The 19,576-nt window shown below is 47.2% G+C and overlaps 1 protein-coding gene across 2 annotated transcripts in view; it reads right to left on the bottom strand.

Moving 5' to 3' along the window:
- Window positions 1-19,576, bottom strand: part of CD2AP (CD2 associated protein) — a 137,742-nt gene that overhangs the window by 27,513 nt on the left and 90,653 nt on the right. For both annotated transcript variants that reach the window (XM_088467274.1, XM_088467275.1), the window contains one exon: window positions 9,022-9,087. In XM_088467274.1, coding sequence (XP_088323400.1) covers window positions 9,022-9,087 — 66 coding nt within the window. The remainder of the gene's footprint in view (window positions 1-9,021; window positions 9,088-19,576) is intronic.

Below are 19,576 nucleotides of genomic sequence, written 5' to 3'. Positions count from 1 at the left end.
AATGACCCTTTGAAAAGGCTGGGAGTGGAATGGGCCATACTCCACCATAATCGAACGTTGAGCCCAATGACCCCAGGATCTGCATGCACGAGTGTATGGACACCTGACGCTGACTGAGAAAGGTGCATATTCTGGTTTGTAAGGTCAAGATATTGTCCAGAGGGAGGAAGACACCGTGCTCTGGAAGCCAATAAGGCTCCCAGGTGTAGCATCTCCTGGGACGGAGTTGGCGTAGATTTCCGACAAATTATTATCCATCCGTGTGACTGTAGAAGCTCTGTCAGTTGGATGTGGTCCGTGAGAATTGTCGGAGACTGAGCTAGAAGAAGCAAGTTGTCCAGGTAAGGTAAGATTCTGACGCCCCTGCGGCGAAGATGTGCTGCCGTTACCGCCATGACCTTCATGAACACATGATGGGCCGTGGACAGACCAAAGAGCAACACCTGAAAGTGATAATAGCTGGTTTGTACTGCAAACCTGAGGAAGTGTTGATAATTGGTTTGTATAGGGATATGCAAATAGGCATCCTGGATATCCAACGATGCCATACAGTCCCCGGTTTCAAGGCTAGATTGCTGGCCGCGGAGGGAGAGCGAGCCCCAGGGTTGGGGGAGTGGCTACCAGAGTGCCCGCCTCCCCCGTCTGGCTGAACTCCAGGGAACATGGCCACTGCTGTTAATAAGCAGCGCTCTGCTTCATATGACATCCCTGGTGGTCTAGTGGAAAGTACAGGAGACCAGGAGCACCCACTACCAGTACCGCCAGGTCTCCTACTCTGGTAGTAGAAGCCGCAAACATGCGGTTCTCTGCATGCAGGGAGCAGCCTTATCTGTTCCCCACTGAGCGCCGGCTTGCGGCTCCGAGTGTTCTGGAATCCACGGCCAAAGTCACTGACCCAGTCGCCAGTGCTGCGGTCAGTCAGCTTACAATCCCACTCAAGTAAAAATGAAGATAAATAAAACAAATCAACTGCAGCGGACCCCTAAAGCAGCCCTCTTATAAACGGGTGCCCAGCTCCTGCCGGCACCAAATGCAAACTGAGGCCCAGTGGCTGGGGTCGGGGTGTAGAGGAGAGGAGCCTGGGCTTGTGGGTAATTTTAATTAACTATTGGTGCCCAAACTCTCCTCTCCAGGCTATACCCCAGTGTCATCCCTGTGCCCCCTAGTGGAAGAGGAAGATATTTTTTCAAGCAATTTTTTTTGTATTTAGTTTCGTATTATCATTAAGAATGCGACTTCTGCCTTCTCACGTAACACACACTCCTTGGTCTTGTGGATAGAAAGTATTATAACTGCTACTGTCCCCGCCTGGGATAATGCGCCTAACTCTGGGTAAGATTTGTGTACTGGGTTTGCCGAATTCCTAGATCAATAAACTGGTCCTGTGGCTATCACCCCTGTGTAACTTATTGTTACAGTGACAACACCAGCCCTGGACTGCATCATGTAAGACACATCTGTGCTGTTTATTAGAGTAGAACTGTGGCATTACATAAAGTGGTATTATATATTTTAATCTTCGGTGTAATGTTAATTACATTTGAAACATAAGGCATATTCCCCCCACATTGATGTCACATATAACAGTTTACGCACACACACACTTGATTACACACTCATTACACAATGTTAACAATACACTATGTGAACAATAATAACGCTGAAGCCTATCTTAAAACTAACTTTTTTTTAAAAGGTCTAGCACAATTAACAGAACATTCCTCTGCCTTTTTTTATCAGATAGACTTATTTCTTATCAATAACGGTCTGTATGCAGTGGCAGCAATGGCGCAACCAGCGGTGAAGGTCCCGGAAAGAGGTATAAAGGTCCCATGTAAGCCTCTTTGGGATGACAGGCACAGTAAGGGGAAGCTGGTTCAGATTCATGTCCAGTCATCATGGAACCTCTGGAGATTGCGCAGTTTCCTTGCATCACAGATAGCTGGGTCATCAGGGATATCCAGCCTTGGTTCTTATCAGATACTGTAGCAGATCACACAGGCATCCCCGATGGACCTCAGCTCCTTTCTCATCTGCAATTGGTTCTTTGTAGATAAGAGCAATCTCACAACACTGCTCATTTTCCGCACGTCACATTTGATGCAACGTATGTGACCCTTGTACCACCATTACGCAATTAATGAGTATTTCATAACTGGAAACATTGCCGTCACTATCCATTTGTGATTAATCTCTTCCGTAGCCTGGGAGTACCCATGAGTCCTTCGTAATGAGGAAGTTGGGGATATAGCAAAGATTAGCTGAGAGGCAATATGAACATGAGCAGGTATTAGGTGGGGAATATACTAACACAACATATTATTCTGTAAACAATAGATATTTTATTCAAATTAGGCCTTGGCATCCCGATCGTTGGGATATTAACTACATCCCACAGTAGGGTTGCCGAAACAATCAAGTTGTTTTTTTTTTTTCTTTTTTCTTCATTTGAGTTACAACAAATATTATTCAAAAAATATAGATGTTAAAGCAATTTTCTTTTATCCCTTCATCACAGAATGCTCAGGGACAAATATCGTACAGAATAAAAAATTTTTTTCCCCCAATAACAAAATAAAACGAAAATTATGTGATTCAGCCGCAGAACAAGAATTGAATTGTGTACCCAGCTTCTCTGGTCTACACCAAAGCTGGGTACACACCTGACAGATATGTCTGCAGATGATGGTTGTTCATCCACACTGACCAACCATCATCTTTCATCTGGCCGGGGGGTCCCGCTGGCCGGAGGGTGTGTCGCGTCCCCCTCTCTGCGGCCTCTGCTGCCAGTGTACGGGCGGTCGGACACAGCGCAAAGCCCCAATATATCTGCAGATATATTGGGCATCGGCTGTGCAGCAGTGCCAATGCGATATGTCTGGACAACGTCGTTCACAGACATCTTGATCGGCCAAAATATCTGCCAGTGTGTACCCAGCATTAGAGCCAGTTTTCGGTGCCCCGACCAGTTTCGGAGTAGCCCTCTTGTATGTGCAGTGCATAATTGTACTGTGCTCCATTGTTCATAATATCGCCATCCCGACAGGAGAGCCTATTGAGGAATAGGCAGCTATTTTGTTAGAATACCCATTAGATCATAAAACTGATCCCTGGTGTATGGAAAAAAAGCCAGAGACTGAGGGGTCCTATCATTCAACAGTACTTGTGGGATGTGCTTAGGACTTTAATCCACAGACATCTTCCTGCTGAGACCCTGCAATAAAATAAAATTAGCAATGCAAGGGATACCCATGTGAATAATACATACAGCCCATATAATGGAAGCTGCCTACATACACCGAGCAGCTACAGTAGGTTTCGCTATTTTATCGTTTTCTTAGTTAACAAGATCTCACTCGACCACCTGGTAAAGGGCACCAAACCTTTGGCACCTGCAGCATAACATATTTGTTGAGAGTTAAAAAAAAAAAAAATTGTGTTATTACAACACGTTATGCTCAACACAAAATGTATCAAACAAAACAGTAAATACAAAAACTATTTAGTCTTTCTAAGCCTTTTCCGACGAGATCCTTGATTAGGCTTGTGTGGACTTGGCGGGAAACAGGTGTGCCGAGGGGCAGTGACTGCTGGAACCGAGGCAGATATTGTACCCCCTGCTCCCTGTGGTTCTGCCTCACCAGTGCAAGATGCCAGCTCCTGGCTAAGGCTGTCCTGTGGTGGCTCATTTCTTGGTGGTAATAGTGTTCCCAACAAAGCCAACATCATTTGGGTGTTGGCCTTGATGGCAGAGGTCTGCTTCCACAGAATGGCAATTTGTGTTTGCTGCAGGGAAAGCTGCTCCTGCTGCAGGGAAAGCTGCTCCTGCTGCAGGGAAAGCTGTGATCTGGCGTTCTCTCGGCAGAAAGCCATGTCTTCCTGCAGCTGCTCCATAATGCGGTTCACAGAGAGAGGAGGATACGGCAGAGAGGATAGGCGCTTGTGTCTTGCTCTTTCCGCCCTCTTCTCAATAGTTAGTTGTGCGTCTACGGTAAAGACAGACAGTGAGACAGTCTCAAGCATCTTTTCCATAAAATGTGCCTAATGTCTGGATCACATTTTTAAAAAATGATTCGAACAAATCCAACACAACATTAGTCAGTAATTTGTAATACTCAGCGTATTAGATAACAGAGATCAAATAACACTACAATGAACAAAGAAAACAGGCTAAAAACACCCAATCTGTAAACGCAATATACATAAATGAAACATAGTACATGCAGTGTCATTACTGCCACACAGACACGAGCTACACAAGCTAACAGCTCGGGTCACTTGCAGCCAGTTGCACCAATGGCAGGGGACAGGTCTTCTCAACACTAGAAAATTGGTTACACCAGTAAAGCTGCATTTGGTTATTGTAGTGCTGGTTAGACTCTGCTTAAACAAAAAAAATATGCTAAACCCAAGAAAACTCAGCGTACGTAGCTTTTAATTAGACCTACGCAATTTATATTCCTACACATAGAGTATGATGTATATTTAGGACATGAAATAGGGACAAGCTGGTGTGTAAAAATGGACCATATGTGTTTGTATTATACATATTTTAGGACAGCGAGGGAAACGAAAACCAAACCACAGCACATAACATGCAAGAGCCGTATGATAAGGATGCACAAGACGAAAAGGTCGGAGAGAGGGCACTACTAAAGAGGGCTTAATTACCTGGACCCGTGCTTGGGTGATGTGGGTGGCACACCTGCTGCCATGACACTTCTTCCTTCAATCTGATGGGGATTATGCCCGCCGATGCCATCCTCTCATGCTCTAGTCTTCGGCCACCTCCTGTCTCTCTGCCATGCTGTGGATGGTCTCTCAGAACATGGGTCCTCCACGGAAGGCTGGAACAGAGCCATTACCCGGACTAATAGTTTCGAGTGGGCTCCGCTTGGCTGGTGATAAGTGACTCGCTGGCCCTCAGCATCATTTCAAACATAGTATTCACAAGTATTACCAACAATGCTAAACTTTAGTAGTCATATTTTGATCGGTCGGTGCCTACTTGGCCCTGGTTGGCTTGCGGATGTCTACATGTTCTGTGTTCCAGTATGACTACGTTTACATGGCATGCGCAGCAGGTCCTGATTATAGCCGCCTTCTTCCTGTGGGTTTGTCGCACTGGGTTAAAACTCTTGACAAGGGTAATTCCCGGTAACTTTCACGATGCATGTCAGCCAATCGGTGTCTTGGAGGGTTTTTTTTATCTTCATTCATTTGTCAGAATGAGTGGAAATGACATCTCCAAGAGGTTCTGGTAATCCTGACAAAATGTATGGACAGATAGCTTGCTGTGGTGCGAGATCTGCCCAGCCCAATGCATTATGTCACCAACTACAAAAGGAGGTGGAGAGACCTGAAAAGGCGTAGACCGCGGATACCAAAATGCATCCGTAGGAGAAAAAAGCACCAAAAAAAGGGCAAAAGGCAAAAATATAATGTACAAAATGCTTACATTCTGAAAACCATGATTGCTAATCGACAATGGCCCTCATTCAGAGCCGTACGCTCTGAGCAGAGCGCACGCTCTGAATGAGGGCCGGCCTCCATGAAAATGGAGTGTCCTCCTGGACGCTCATATAGCTGTGGGTCACCACCCACAGGCTATACGAGCGTGCATTTTGATGGCCGCGATGGTCGTGACCATCGCGACTATCGAAACTGCGAGCCGGAGCCTGCGGTTGAGGTTTTCAACCGCAAGCTCCGGAGTGATTTTGGCTCTATCAGAGCCAAAATCACTCCCACTGACATCACTAGTGATGTCAGTGGGCCGGCTTCTGACGGGAGGCGTTCCCGTGGGAAAGCCCCCGCCAGGGTGGCACGCCCCCGGCATGCCTACCAAAGGGGGCGTGCTGTCAATCAACATCGACAGCACGCCCCCTTTGATCAGACACAACGAGCGAAAGACTTTCCTTCGCTCGTCGCGTCTGGCGCATGCGCACGACGGAGCTCCCTCCGTCGTGCGCATGCTCAGTCCAGAACATCGACCCACTTGCGAGCGGACAGCCGCTCGCGAGTGGGTCTGAATCCGCCCAATGTTCTATTTAGATCTAAAAGCAATAGGTTTGGAAGCAGAGGAAAAAAAAAAAACATTTGGAATACAACCATAATATAATGTGACAGTTCACCCCCCACATAAAGTGAACACACGTTTTAACATTTTTCTGAGTTTTATGAAGGGTGCACACGGTCAGATTTTTTGGAAGATATGAATGATAACGATTGTAAAAATCATTACATCGCTCATATCGTTGACATGCATCGATAAACGATGCCCGTGCCCGCATGTCAGATAACGATATCTGAAATCGACTGTGCTTGCAGTCAGATTTGGGCGATTTCATTCATTTAAATACTGTCAGAAATCGTTCATCAAATCGTTAACATCGTTCTCGATGATCTAGCAAATCTGACCGTATGCACCATAAGACACAAATGCATGTCATTGTATTTATTTTCGGATGTTTAAACATTGCTTCTCACTCTTGTTGTACGGGTCATCTTATTATGTAAGCTCTATCGTTGGATAACGTATTCACATTTTCACTGGGAACCTGGCGTGCCGAGACGGGCTGTTTGGCGCGGCTGCTGCAAATAGGTGTGAGAATCGAATAAAGTGTGAGCTACGCAACTAGGGCAGAGGCTGTACAGTGGGTGGGATTTATACTTAGATGCTGAAGTCACTGTAAATGTGTAGAATGTAGCGTACAAACTGTGTAATTAAGTGTGAGCTACAGAACACAGGAAACCTATGATTCCTGAGCAGCTCTATTTAGAGCTGGCACAAGGTATGCTCGGCATACTCTTTATTTAGGGCTGGCACTAGCTTTGCTCAGTATATACTCTATTTAGGGCTGGCACTAGTTATATTTGGCATACACTTCATTTAGAGCTGGCACTAGATATAAAGTGTGTACTCTATTTAGAGTTGACACTAGGCATACACTTCATTTATAGCTGGCACTAGGCATAAACGATGAACACTATTTAGAGCTGGCACTTGGTACACACTTTAGAGCTGGCACTAGGAATGCTTGGTGTACATTTAATTTATAACTGGCACTAGTTATGCTTGGTGTACACACCAGGGGTGCTCAACATGCGGCCCTCCGGCATATGTGGCACTGCACATCCCAGCATGCCCTGCAACAGTTTTAGCAGTTCCTTATAGCAAACTGTGGTAGGGCATGCTGGGAGGTGTAGTTTCACATTAGTTGGAGGGCCGCATGTTGAGCACGTCTGGTGTACACTTTATTTAGTGCTGGCACTAGCTATGCTTGGCGTATACTTTATTTGTGGCTGGCATAAGCTATGCCTGGCATACACTGTACATTGGTTTGGAAGTAATCATACATGGCAGAGATCTGGTGTAAATGTTGCTGGCCCTGGGCTGGATACATCCTGAGAGGTGGACACAGCTGAATGTATAAATAAACACATTTTTTACATCTAAAAGGATATTAAAATTGCTAATGTGTCCAAGTGTAAATGAGCCCCTCTGTGACTGGGGAACACTGATGGGACCACACTGGTCGTATTATATATTCCTCAGAGGTGCTATTGTACAACAAGATTCCCTTTTAATACCGGTACAAGTATACTTAAATGGATACCTCCAGTCATAACAATATTGTCTGAAAAAGATGTCCACCAACTTCTCTTAAGTCAATTGGTTTTCAAATGAAAAGACAAGATAACTGAGCGCCTGCATTTCCCAGCTCAGAGATTATAGCATCCCGACCACAGCCACAGACAGACCATCCGTCACTTGCTATAAAGCACAAAGGCACTACATCTACATGGTCTGCACCCGATGTGAATTCTGGCATATATTATTTCTGCACAAATACTGCACACACAATTCTGAAACTACTTACATGTCTAATAATTGTCATATTGGATGAAAGAACTTTGGGCCTGTTTCAGAGCCGCTCGTAAGCGGCCGCTCGTTCACTCCGAGCGATGTTTGCACAACTGCACATGCGTATGGGTTGTAATAAGCATGCGCGAACCAGTCATTGCGGTCGGAAATTGTGTGCTCGCAAAATAGCGAGTGCCTGCTAATTTAAGTGACAGAATGAGGCGTTTGTGGGTGGTAACAGGGGAAGGGGCTTGAAAACGGGGAGTGGAGATCCGAACGCAGTCGTGCCAAACGGTCAAAACGGGCGTTTTAAGGGTGTGCATAATTAACAAAGCAGCGTCATCGACCACATCACTTGGTTGTCTCTTAGCCTGAACTGCTCGCATGATTGCGGTAGGAAAATGCTACCACAAGCACTGCGAGTAGTTCATACGCCTTTCGATGTACTCGATTAATCTAATAAATAGCGGAGATGACGTAGAATGCGAGCGGCCAGGGGGCGTTTTTTTTAAAATAGCGAGCGCATATTTAGTTCGCTCGTTCAGACATAGAGGCGTCAACAGACCGCAAAGAGCGAGCGCTCAATTTAAATAGCCGGCCCCTTTTTCTGAACGAGCGAGCGCAAATAGCATCCGGCTCTGAATCAGGCCCTTTGTTTCATATAGGAACAATTTGACAATACAATATCCACATATCAGTACTTTGTACTGCTGGGGGAACATGCTTCTTTAATCCTCCTGCTGCTTCCTTTCCCCTCTTTACATCATGTCACTGCCCCTGTCCTCACTAACACATCACTCATCTCCTGTTATACTCTGTGCTGCTGGGGGACCCTGCTCCTTCCACTATATAACAGTCTGTGAATTCCACCGGTCTCTATTCCTCATGACACTTACCCTGTCACATGCAGCCCTGACCTCACTAACACAACTCATCTCCTGATTTACTATGTGCTGCTGTGGACCCTGCTCAGTCTGGTTTCCTGCGGCCTCCATTCCCCTCCTCATGTCACACCCCCTGTCATCACTCATCATCTGATACACTCTGCACTGGTGGGGGAACCATGACCTAAGCGATGATGTAAAAGTAATTATCAAGACATGCAATACTTCTAAAGCAGATAACAGAAGTACGGCTCAGCTCTCTCTTATGGTCACCTTTCTCTTCTGGTTTGGGGGGTGTGAACCTCCTCTCTCCAATACGAAGCTCTGGCTTTGGTACTACTGGAAATAAAAAAAAATGGAAAATGAGAGTGAACCAAATTAACTTTTTTTTTTTTTTTTTAAACTAAAAAGTAGAAAAAGCAATAAAAACACTAAGGGCCATATTCAATTCCCGGCGAAAAGCAGTTATCGGCGATAGTTTTTTTACCGATGACGTCATTTTCGCCAATCTGGACTTATCCCCGTATTCAATTCTTCCGACTTTTCGCTGGTGCGGAAAGTCAATGGATAGAACCCTACAAAAAAGTATCACCAAGGAATAGGTGTTGAAAAAAAGTGCAGAATTGGGGTTTTGGGGTACATACTTCCAGAAACCACCCAGCACCCCTTGGACTGTCCCCCAAAGGTAAACTGTGTCAAGAAAATGTAAAAAAGTTACCCAGGACACCCCAAAAGTGTACTTTTGTTTTGGGGGCGGAAAAAAACTAAGTTGGGGGACAAACTTCTAAACTAGCGAAATAGACTCAGGGGGGGTCCCCAAGTGTGCCCCAGGTGGTTTTTTCACAATTTTTTAAAAGTTCACATTAGCCACTTTAAGATATGCTTGCACCCATTTTCATGTACCCCAAATTTACAGACTCCTACTCATTGTTCCCCCAAAAACTTGCTAAATGCTATTCTTCATCACTTTTTCAAAGATACTAAACAGCACCTATTGAGACCATTTAAAGACCCAAAATACCTTCAGCAGGGCTATTAGGGGGTACCCATAGTGAACCCGCATGTCACAGCATCTTTAGGAGGGTGTCAGGCTGATTTTTCCCAAAAATGTCAGTACTCTTCGCCAGGTCACGTTTTCGCCGATTTTAGAAATGAACACAGGGATACGCGGGGACGAGTGAGATACTTTTTCGCACCCAAAACCTCAGATGTCGGCGATAAGTCCAGCAACGCCCTTTTCGCATCTAATTGAATATGGCCCTAAGGGTCATATTCAATTGCAGGCGAAAAGCCGTTCTCGGCTAAACGTTTTTGCCGATGACGTAATTTCGCCTGCCGGAAACTTTCTGCCCAATTCAACTGCAATGACTTTTCGTCTAAGCGGAAAGTCAATGCATTCAGATAGACTGAACAGGTTCGCCTATGAAAGGAGGCGGAAAAAAGTGCAGTTTTGGGGTGCAAAGTTGCGGGAAGCCCCGTGCAGTTAGGACAGTCCCCCAAAGGTAAACTGCGTCAAAATGTAAAAAAAAAAGCATTAGAACACCCCCAAAAGGTACTTTCGTTTTGGGGCAAGAAAGTTTAAAGTTAGGGGACAAACATAAAAACTAGCGAAATAGACTCCAGGGGGGTCCCCAAGTATGCCCCAGGTGTTTTGTCTTTGCAGGTGTTTGCGGCAGGTGGTTTTTCCATGTTTTTAAAACTTCACTTTAGCAACTTTTAAACATGCTAGCCCCCATTTTCAAATTTGCTGGGACTAGTTATGTTGTTGAAAAAATATCGCTAAATGCTATTCTTAACCCCATATGCAAAAACGCTAATTAGCACCTATTGAGACCATTTAAGTACCCCAAATACCTTCAGCAGGGCCACTCGGGGTTATCCATAGTGATCCCCCATGTTAGTGCATCTTTTGGGGGGAGGTATCAGGCTGATAACCCCAAATCTGACAGCACTTTTTGCCGATCTAAGTTTCGCCGGTACACGTTCTCGCGTCCTTTGCAACTGAATAGGGCGAATCGCGGGGACGAATGCGATTCCTTTCCGGAGGCAAAGCTGGCAATGACGGCGAAAAGTCCGGCATCTGAAAAGTCGGAGACTTTTCGCCGGCAATTGAATACGGGCCTAAGTGTTAAACTTTTCAATAAACTAAAAAGTGATAAAAGCCTGGACATACTCTGATACGGATCTGGACTACTTGTTTAGGTATTTTTTCCCTGTTTCGTGAAGTGATTAGGGGGCAGATCAGCCGTCCTTCGTGTCCCGGCAATTAGCTTGGTTTATTTAGACAGCGCACTTGACCTTCAACTACCTTAGATCCATTATTATAGAAGGAAACTTTTCTGGTTTCCACCTAAAAATCTGCTTAGTTACTTGGCGGAGACACTGGGAATGTCTTTGTTACATATCACATTTGTGTATTTGAAGATTTGTTTTACACTGGGAAAAATGTAATTAATCACTGCTCCGGTCACTCTGGCTGTAATTTATTAATTAATATTTATAGCTCCAGTATATTCCGTTGCACTTTACAATTGGGATTAGCAAGAACAGCTACAACTGATCTTCCCCATTAAAGCTGGAAAGCAGCACAATTATTATTGCTATTTATCTGACCCCACAAGGTGTCCACATCACCAAGCAATACAATCATACCTCACTACAGTATATAGCAGTGGTAGGCAACCTGTGGCACTCCATCTGTTGAGAAAACAAGAGATATGGTAAGAACTTACCTTTGTTATCTCTGTTTCTACGAAGTCCATAGGGTCCACAGGGTTGACCTTGGGGTATAGGTTGGGAACCAAATCCGGGCACCACGCAGTTAAAGCTTTTAGCTCCCAGGATGCACTTGGGTCCACTCTCCCTATAACCCCACCCCCCAGCCAGAGGCACCTCAGTTTGTAAGTAGCCAAAGGCCGGAGGAGGAGAGAAAAAGAGAGAGAAAACTGGAAACTCTAGAACCATACTCACAGAAAAGGAGACGGGAAACCGGTGACCAGTAACACAGCCCATATGAAGCCAGGTGCGTCAGGGTGGGCGCCCTGTGGACCCTATGGACTTCGTAGAAACAGAGATAACAAAGGTAAGTTCTTACCATATCTCTTGTTTTCTACTTCAGGGTCCATAGGGGGTCCACAGGGTTGACCTTGGGGATGTCCCAAAGCAGTTCAACCAAGGGTGGGGACGCTCCTGTGCTGAGAGGAGAATCCGTCGCCAAAAAGGAAGCATCCTGAGAGGCAAAGGAAACCAATGCCTAGAACCTTAAAAAGGTATGGACAGAAGACCACGTGGACACCTAGTAAGGCAAAACAGCCGAGGCGCCACAACAAGCCGCCCACGAGGGTTACATGGCCCGAGAAAAAACAAGCCTCAACGACAGAAATGCCTACCCATGGGTAGGCCCCTGAGGAAGACATACGAGGCCATCCAGCCAACATTTCATTATAGGCCGGCCATCGTTTCCAGTGAAAACCAGAAACCGCAGACCACCAATAAGGAGTCCGAATACCATAAGGAACTTGAACGGATCATATAAAGCCAAAGAGGCCGGACCACAGTCAATGAGGCCACACCAGCCGAGAAGACTGCTGACTGAATGGCCGTACCATAAGTTCCAGAATAATATGGAACCTAAAAACCACTCTAAGAAGAAATACAGGGCGAGAGCAACTCACACCCTGACATGATGCCCTCCAGAAGAGGGAGCCACATGAGAACGCTCCCAATTCAGACACTCTCCTGGTTGATTTAAACACACAGAAAGAGAGAGCTTAAACAATAGACCATGTAATGGCTATCACAACCAGCGGTTCCATTGACTGTCCCCGGAGGGAACAAAGAACCACTACTAACTCCCCAGGAGTCCCTAGGGAGGACAAGTGGAGGCATAATCCAGAAAACACTCCAAAGGATGAACTGGATACCAGAGCGGAGCAATTCCATATCTTAACCATACCGACAGTGTAGAGATCCGCACTGTCAGGAAGGCCAGGCCAAGGGTGAAACCCAAGCCAGCCGGAAGGAATGCCAGAATATCTGAAAACCCTGGACACCGGAGGATCGTATCGACAGGTACGATACCATAAGAATTATGTATGCCACAGTCCGTGGCAGATCCCAGCAAAGTCTGGCCTATCTGCTCTAAACATCTCAATGAAGACAGAGCCAGGGAAGCCCTAGGACCACAGTAGGGGCGCAGTCAAAGACAAACGATCCAGGTCCAGGGAAAAACAAGGACCCTGAGACAACAGGTCCAGATAGTGAAGCAGTAGGAACGGAGTATCGATGAGGAGACTCCGAAAATCTTAGTACCAGTGATGTCTGGGACGAACTGGAGCCCCCAGAAGGAAAGCCCCTCCGTCTCGAATTAAACTTCCGAAGACCTCGAGGAAGAAGGGAGACCGGAGGACACAGGTACACAAAGTGGAAGGACCACTTCACTGACAAAGAGTCACTGAAGGTAGCTTCAGTACTCCTGGAGCTGGACTGTAACACCGGTAATGTGTGATCAAGTCAGAAGGCCATGAGGATCAATCCCCTCAGGGAGGCCCCCTCTGCTCACCAGGAGTTGAAACCTCTCTTGGAGAAGAGACTAGTCCCCGGGATGCACGTCGCGACGGCTGAGGAAGCCCGCTTCCCAATGGAGAGCTCCGGGAATAAACACTGCAGAGTTGGCCAGGAGAAGACCCTTGGACTATGTCAGAATGGATGACATACCTGACATTGCCACCCAACTACCAGTGTTGCCTAGATGGAAGTCACTGTTGTGACACTGTCGGACTGAACCTATTCAGGTTTACCGTGACATATGGGTTAGGCCAGAGTGAAGGTCCAAGACAGCCTAAAGTATCAACAAGTTAAGTGGCAGGGCAGAAACGACAGACGTCCAACTGCCCCGAAACGAATGCGGACCAGACACTGTCTGTAGCAAAGAACACCCTGGACGAGATGGCCATAGCCACCCGGACAGAGACCAACTCGCCTCCGGAGAAAGTATCATCGTTCGAACAGCGATCCGTTGGGAAAAACTCGATCCATCTGGAGGGGAGTCAATTATGGCAAGGCCTGGAATGGAACTGAGCACATTCCACCCTACCAAAAGGTAGACACTCTGGTAGACCGCGCATCACAAAGAGTAATGACATATGTCGAATGCGTAGATATCCGCACACTCCAAGTTGAAGAGTGGAGATCTTGTCTTACGCCAGAAAAATTCTCTGAGTCTGAGAATCCAGCAGTGCTCCCAGATGAAGAAAACCCTGTGAGGGATGTAGGGAGGACTTTTCCTCCGTTGACTAATTATCTGTGCCGAGAAGAAGCCACGGTTAACCTGACCTGGCGGTAAAGTACCTTGGTGATCCTGCTAAAAGCAGGAGACCGTCCAGAGAAAGGAGCATTCGGATACCCTGAACAGGTGAACTGTCAGAAAATCCATAAGGCTGGTAAACCCCGGTGGAGTTGAGGACAGTCCCAAAAGGCAGAGCCCGAAACTTACAAGTGTTGCTGTGGCACAGCAAACCTGAACCCATGCTGATGAGAGGGCTCTGTACGTACCCGTAGGTACGTATCCTGAATACTCAGATATACCCTAAAATCCCCAGGTTCCAAACGTCGGATGATGGAGCATGGACGATTCCACCTGAGTCCAGGCAACGTTGGAATCTGATTCAGGGATTTGAGACAGAGTATAGGCAATTGAGGACCAGTCGGTCACCGCCCCAGAAAGAAAGTAGAACAACCAGTCCCTCACTGAGATAGTGAGGTTGGCCGAAATAGCTCTGCTTACCAAAAGACTATAGCTTTCTGGGATTGTAAGGCCCTGATCAGGTCTGAAGAAGGGCCCGTGTAACAATGCCTGTGAGGAGGCTGCCTGAGCAATGAGAGGCCGTTGAGAATCAGTACCTCACTCTGGAAATTCCCCAGATGTAGACCTGTCCCGTCAGGCTGAGGGTATATCCTCAGGTGTAGAAACAGGGTCGTCCGGAAGTCCAGGACTGCTCGGTACTGGATATGGTGGCCCCCATGGAGGCCGACAGCCTAGGAAAAAACAGGCCTTTAGGCTGACCCTGAGGACAAAAAGACTTAACAGAGTTAGTCCGAATGTAGTGGGAGTAGCTAAAGACGGTATCTCCCCATTAGTGATACTGCCAATGATGCAACGATCTTGTCAAGGTCAGGACCAAACAAGATCTTCCCCATGGAAGGAGTGTGCACCTCTGCTTTCCCATAACGCAGCCATAGGGTACTGCGGCGGATACAGACGCTGCCGAAACCCTGAAAGTTAGAAGACCGGCATCCCATGAGGTAATTCCACATATGACCACTGCATATTTTATGTGAGCGGCAAAAGATATTTGAACCTCAGATGTGTTGGAGGGGAAAAACGTCACAAAAGCATCACCATGCGATGGCCATGGTAGGACGGGCAACAGGCCCTGAAAACGAGTACATTGATTTCAGGCAAAGTTACCACCTACGGATCCGTAAAATCCGTCCAGGCCGGGATGGGAGGCGTATTAATGCCTGTAATCCGATGATTAACATACAAATCCATCCCAGAAGGGGATTTCCATTACTTGTGAGGACCCTCAGGGAATGGGAAACAGGAGGCCTTTGTGACTCCTCGTATCTGGCGACAGCCAGACTCCCGCTATGAGATCCACCCGCTGGGCAGAAAACGGGAGATGTATGATACAGGTGCAGGACCGACATTCTCTATATCCAGAATGAACCTGGCTACCAGCCCCAAAGCAGGGATAATAATACTTGAAATCGGCTCCCCCCATGTGAGAGGGAAGGAGCCGAATATACCATCCAGTTCACGGCAGAGCCACTGGTCAGTAACCACAGGGCGTATATCACGCCAATTAGTATTTCGTATAAAACGACATCCACCAGGGTGGCCGTTGTGGTAATCCCTGCAAGGGGAATGACAGACCGATGTGGTATCGGAGGTAATTCATGTACTGTGAAAAACCCCGGCGGGGAGCGACAGTCTGTTGCACAGGGGTAAATTGCAAGAAATTGCGAGATACCCAGAGTTCAAAAGGGCAGTATGGTGAAGTAACTCCAAGCGAGTGACGACAATGGGGCCCGCCCGGCGATCCTCAAAGGAGAGGATCCTGAGAAATAAACCGCCCTTTAAGGGGGTCGTGCAAGGGGCCCCGCACCAGATGGTGCCACATACATAAACCTTTCTAAGTTAAAATCCTCCGCACTAATTCCTGCAGGCTATGACTTGCAGGATAACAATAATGGGTGCAGTATCGTGTGCAATCTCCTGGTCAGATATATCTGACTATCTTGACGGAAATATTAAGCAGCGCCATACCGGTCCTGACTGACGCTAAGATTAGCTGCAGGGACCCATTATCAGCGTATGCAACTCACAGTTCCATCTAAAATATGGCAACGTGCAGCACGCAACAGTATGTGACAAACCTCACAGATATTAACAAATATATATATGTGAGGTCTCAGAACCACCCCAGGTACACCTGTATTAGGGCAGATAAAGAAAAGGGATAGATATACACTGACAGGTGAGAGAAAAAGCAGACAGTCAGCACTAGCATAAGTCACATACAATGCAGAAAAATATATATACATACATAAGCATGACATATAATATACTGCACAATGTCGCTACATTCAACTGCCCAGATTCAGTGTCTGGGAAGGCTATAGCGCTGTGTACACTCACCCAAAATGGTCAGGTACGCAGGGGGACTGGGCTCACTGACATCCTAAGAGTTCTGCAGCACCACAGAGAGAAAATGGCCGCTGGAGACCTCAAAAGAAGCGTGGCCCGCGGAGGAAGCAGCTATTATTGAAAGGCGCGCTGAGCTGAGGGGAGGAGCCGCTAGACAGGGAAGGCTTCCTCCCCTGGCTAGCAATTAACCCCCCGGGATGCCGGCTCCCGCTGCCGCTATAATCCCTGGTGGGCTGTGGATACGCGGGGTATGCCTCCATGGAGGGGGAGCCCGCCGCCACCGCTAGCGCCTCCGGTCTGTCCCCAGAGACCGGAGGCATAAGGCTGCATATTCACACGTGGATCACCGCAAGCGGTGACCACGCGACTTACCTGTCCCCGTCGATCCGGCAGCAGCCCAGGGATTCCTCCAGAGCCCGGCTAGTACAGACTCTGGGGTCCCGCTGCGATCCCCAGATCTGTACTGGCGTCGCAGCGCCGGCGGGGTGTAGGAGCGGCAGCTCAGACGTCCATTGGACAGTCTGATGCTGCCGCTCTGAAGAGTGGTAAAAAATAATAAAATAAAACTCTTTTAAGCTTAGGGGCTGCTAAGCAGCCCCCCTGCAGTAACGGTGACCCAACTCCGGCCGGGCACCAACTTAAACTGAGGTGCCTCTGGCTGGGGGGTGGGGTTATAGGGAGAGTGGACCCAAGTGCATCCTGGGAGCTAAAAGCTTTAACTGCGTGGTGCCCGGATTTGGTTCCCAACCTATACCCCAAGGTCAACCCTGTGGACCCCCTATGGACCCTGAAGTAGAAACTACACATCCCAGCATGCCCTGTCACAGTTTTAGCAAGCCCTAACAGCAAAACCATAGCAGTGGATGCTGGGAGGTGTAGTTCCATAGCAGCTGGAGTGCCACAGGTTCCCTACCCCTAATATATACGATAACTATTAACATAACGATGCAACCAAGCGCAGGGTGAAGGGTATGGAGTAGGGGAACGGTAGAGTGACTCATTATGGCAAGTAAACACAAGTTACAGCAATCTGTGCTGGAGGAGGGGAGCAGACAGTAATCCAGCGATCCTGTCAGACATATAGGATCAGAGTCCCTAGTGGAGGAGGATAGAAGCCGAGAACTGAGGTGCACTGGTGACAGGGATAGGCGTGGGAGCAGAGAGCAAGGGAACTAACCTCAACCTTCTGGCAATAACAGAAACATGGCTCACACAATCAGACACTGTCTCCCCTGCTGCACTTTCACATGGTAACCTACACTTCACACACACCTCCAGGCTAAAGGAGGTGGGGTAGGAATATTACTGTCCCAATCTTTCACATACACAGTTCTCCCACCGGCACCTTCACTCACATTTACATAATTTGAAGTACATTCTATCAGGGCTTTCACCCCTTTCTCTCTGCGAGTTGTTATCTATCGCCCACCTGGGCCACCTCAACAATTTCTGGAACATTTTTCAGCCTGGCTCCCTCACTTCTTATCCTCAGACATCTCCAACATCATTATGGGTGATTTAAATATCCCCATCGACAGTCCACAATCTCCTCATACCTCCAAACTACTCTCTTTAACCTCCTCTCTTGGCCTCTCCCAATGGACTGACTCCTCCACTCATCAGGATGGCTACTGCCTTGATCTTATATTCACCAGTCTATGCTCAGTTTCTGATTTCACTAATGTTCCATTCCCTATCTCAGATCGAAACCTTATCACCTGCACACTCTCCTCCATTACATCAACCTCAATAGGGGGAATTCAATGTTGAATAGCCGCAGGAGGGAGCTCCCGCAGCTATTCAATTCACCGCGCTGTTTGGGCGCGCTTAGGATTTCTCCTTGCACCCCCCTGGGATGCGAGGAGAAATCCAACCAAAGTGCCGGGCACGCAGCTGTTTTTCTGCATAGCACGGCGCTAACAGCCGCAGGCCCGGCACTTTGGTCAAAGAATGCCGGTTAACGCGCCTTAACACCCTTGTGACCACACAGTGCACTGAATTGAATACCTCCGGGAGCTCGCTCCCAGGGCTATTCAATTCGCGTTGAATTGAATCGCCCCCAATGTCAATAAAAACAACCAAACCTCCTAAAACACGCAGAAATATTAACACGATTAACTTTCAACAACTATCTACCTCTCTGCAACAACTACTCTCACCAATTTCTACATTCACTGCTCCTGAGACAGCTGCATCACACCTAAACCAGATTCTAGAAACAACCCTCGATGAAGTAGCTCCAGCTACCCATCAACCGTGGCGTTCTAACTTAACAAGGCATCTACAAAAACTCTCGACATAAAATAGAACGTCAGTGCCGAAAGAAGTGACTTCCTCACATATAAGACTATCTACAACTCTAATCGTACTGCTCTGGAAGCTGCCAAACAAACATATTTCCAATCTCAAATCTCTGCTCAAGCCTCTAACCCCAAGCGACTTTTTAATACGTTTAAACTGCTTCTTACCCCTCCCTCACCCAAACCACCTGCTATTATCTGTACACAAGATCTTGCTTCCTATTTCAAGGTCAAGATTGATAAGGTCTGAAATGAAATGGTATGCTCTTCCTCAGCTAGTGACCTGCTCAATTCCCTACCTGAACCCTCTGGCACATTCTCTTCATTTGACCCCACAAACGAAGATTAAGTATCTACACTCTTCTCATCCTCCTACTCTATTACCTCTCCTCTAGATCCTATACCCTCACAAATCAGTAAAGCTCTTTCTCCTGTACTCATCCCTACCCTAACTAAAATCTGTAATCTCTCTCTCTCTCAACTGACATCTTTCCATCACTTTTCAAGCATGCAGTGATTACTCCTGAAAAAACAAAATTCTAACACGCTCTCAAATTACCGTCCTATCTCCCAGCTCCCATGCCCCTCCAAGCTACTAGAGAGACTAGTCTACACCCGCCTCACACACTTTCTTAACTCACACAACATATTGGACCCACGTCAGTCTGGGTTTCATTCCAAACACTCCACAGAGACCGCACTGACTAAGGGAGTCATTCAGACCCACTCGCAAGCGGCAGTACGCTCGCAAGTGGGTCGATGTTCCCCACTGCGCATGCGCACGACGGAGGGAGCCCCGGGTCTCGTACCAAAGGGG

This window comes from Taudactylus pleione, unplaced genomic scaffold (genome assembly GCF_031769625.1).
Source record: "Taudactylus pleione unplaced genomic scaffold, aTauple2 ptg000070l, whole genome shotgun sequence".
Lineage (NCBI taxonomy): Eukaryota > Metazoa > Chordata > Amphibia > Anura > Myobatrachidae > Taudactylus > Taudactylus pleione.
Note: the sequence above shows the minus strand (reverse complement) of the source record. Positions and strands in the feature narration are given on the sequence as shown.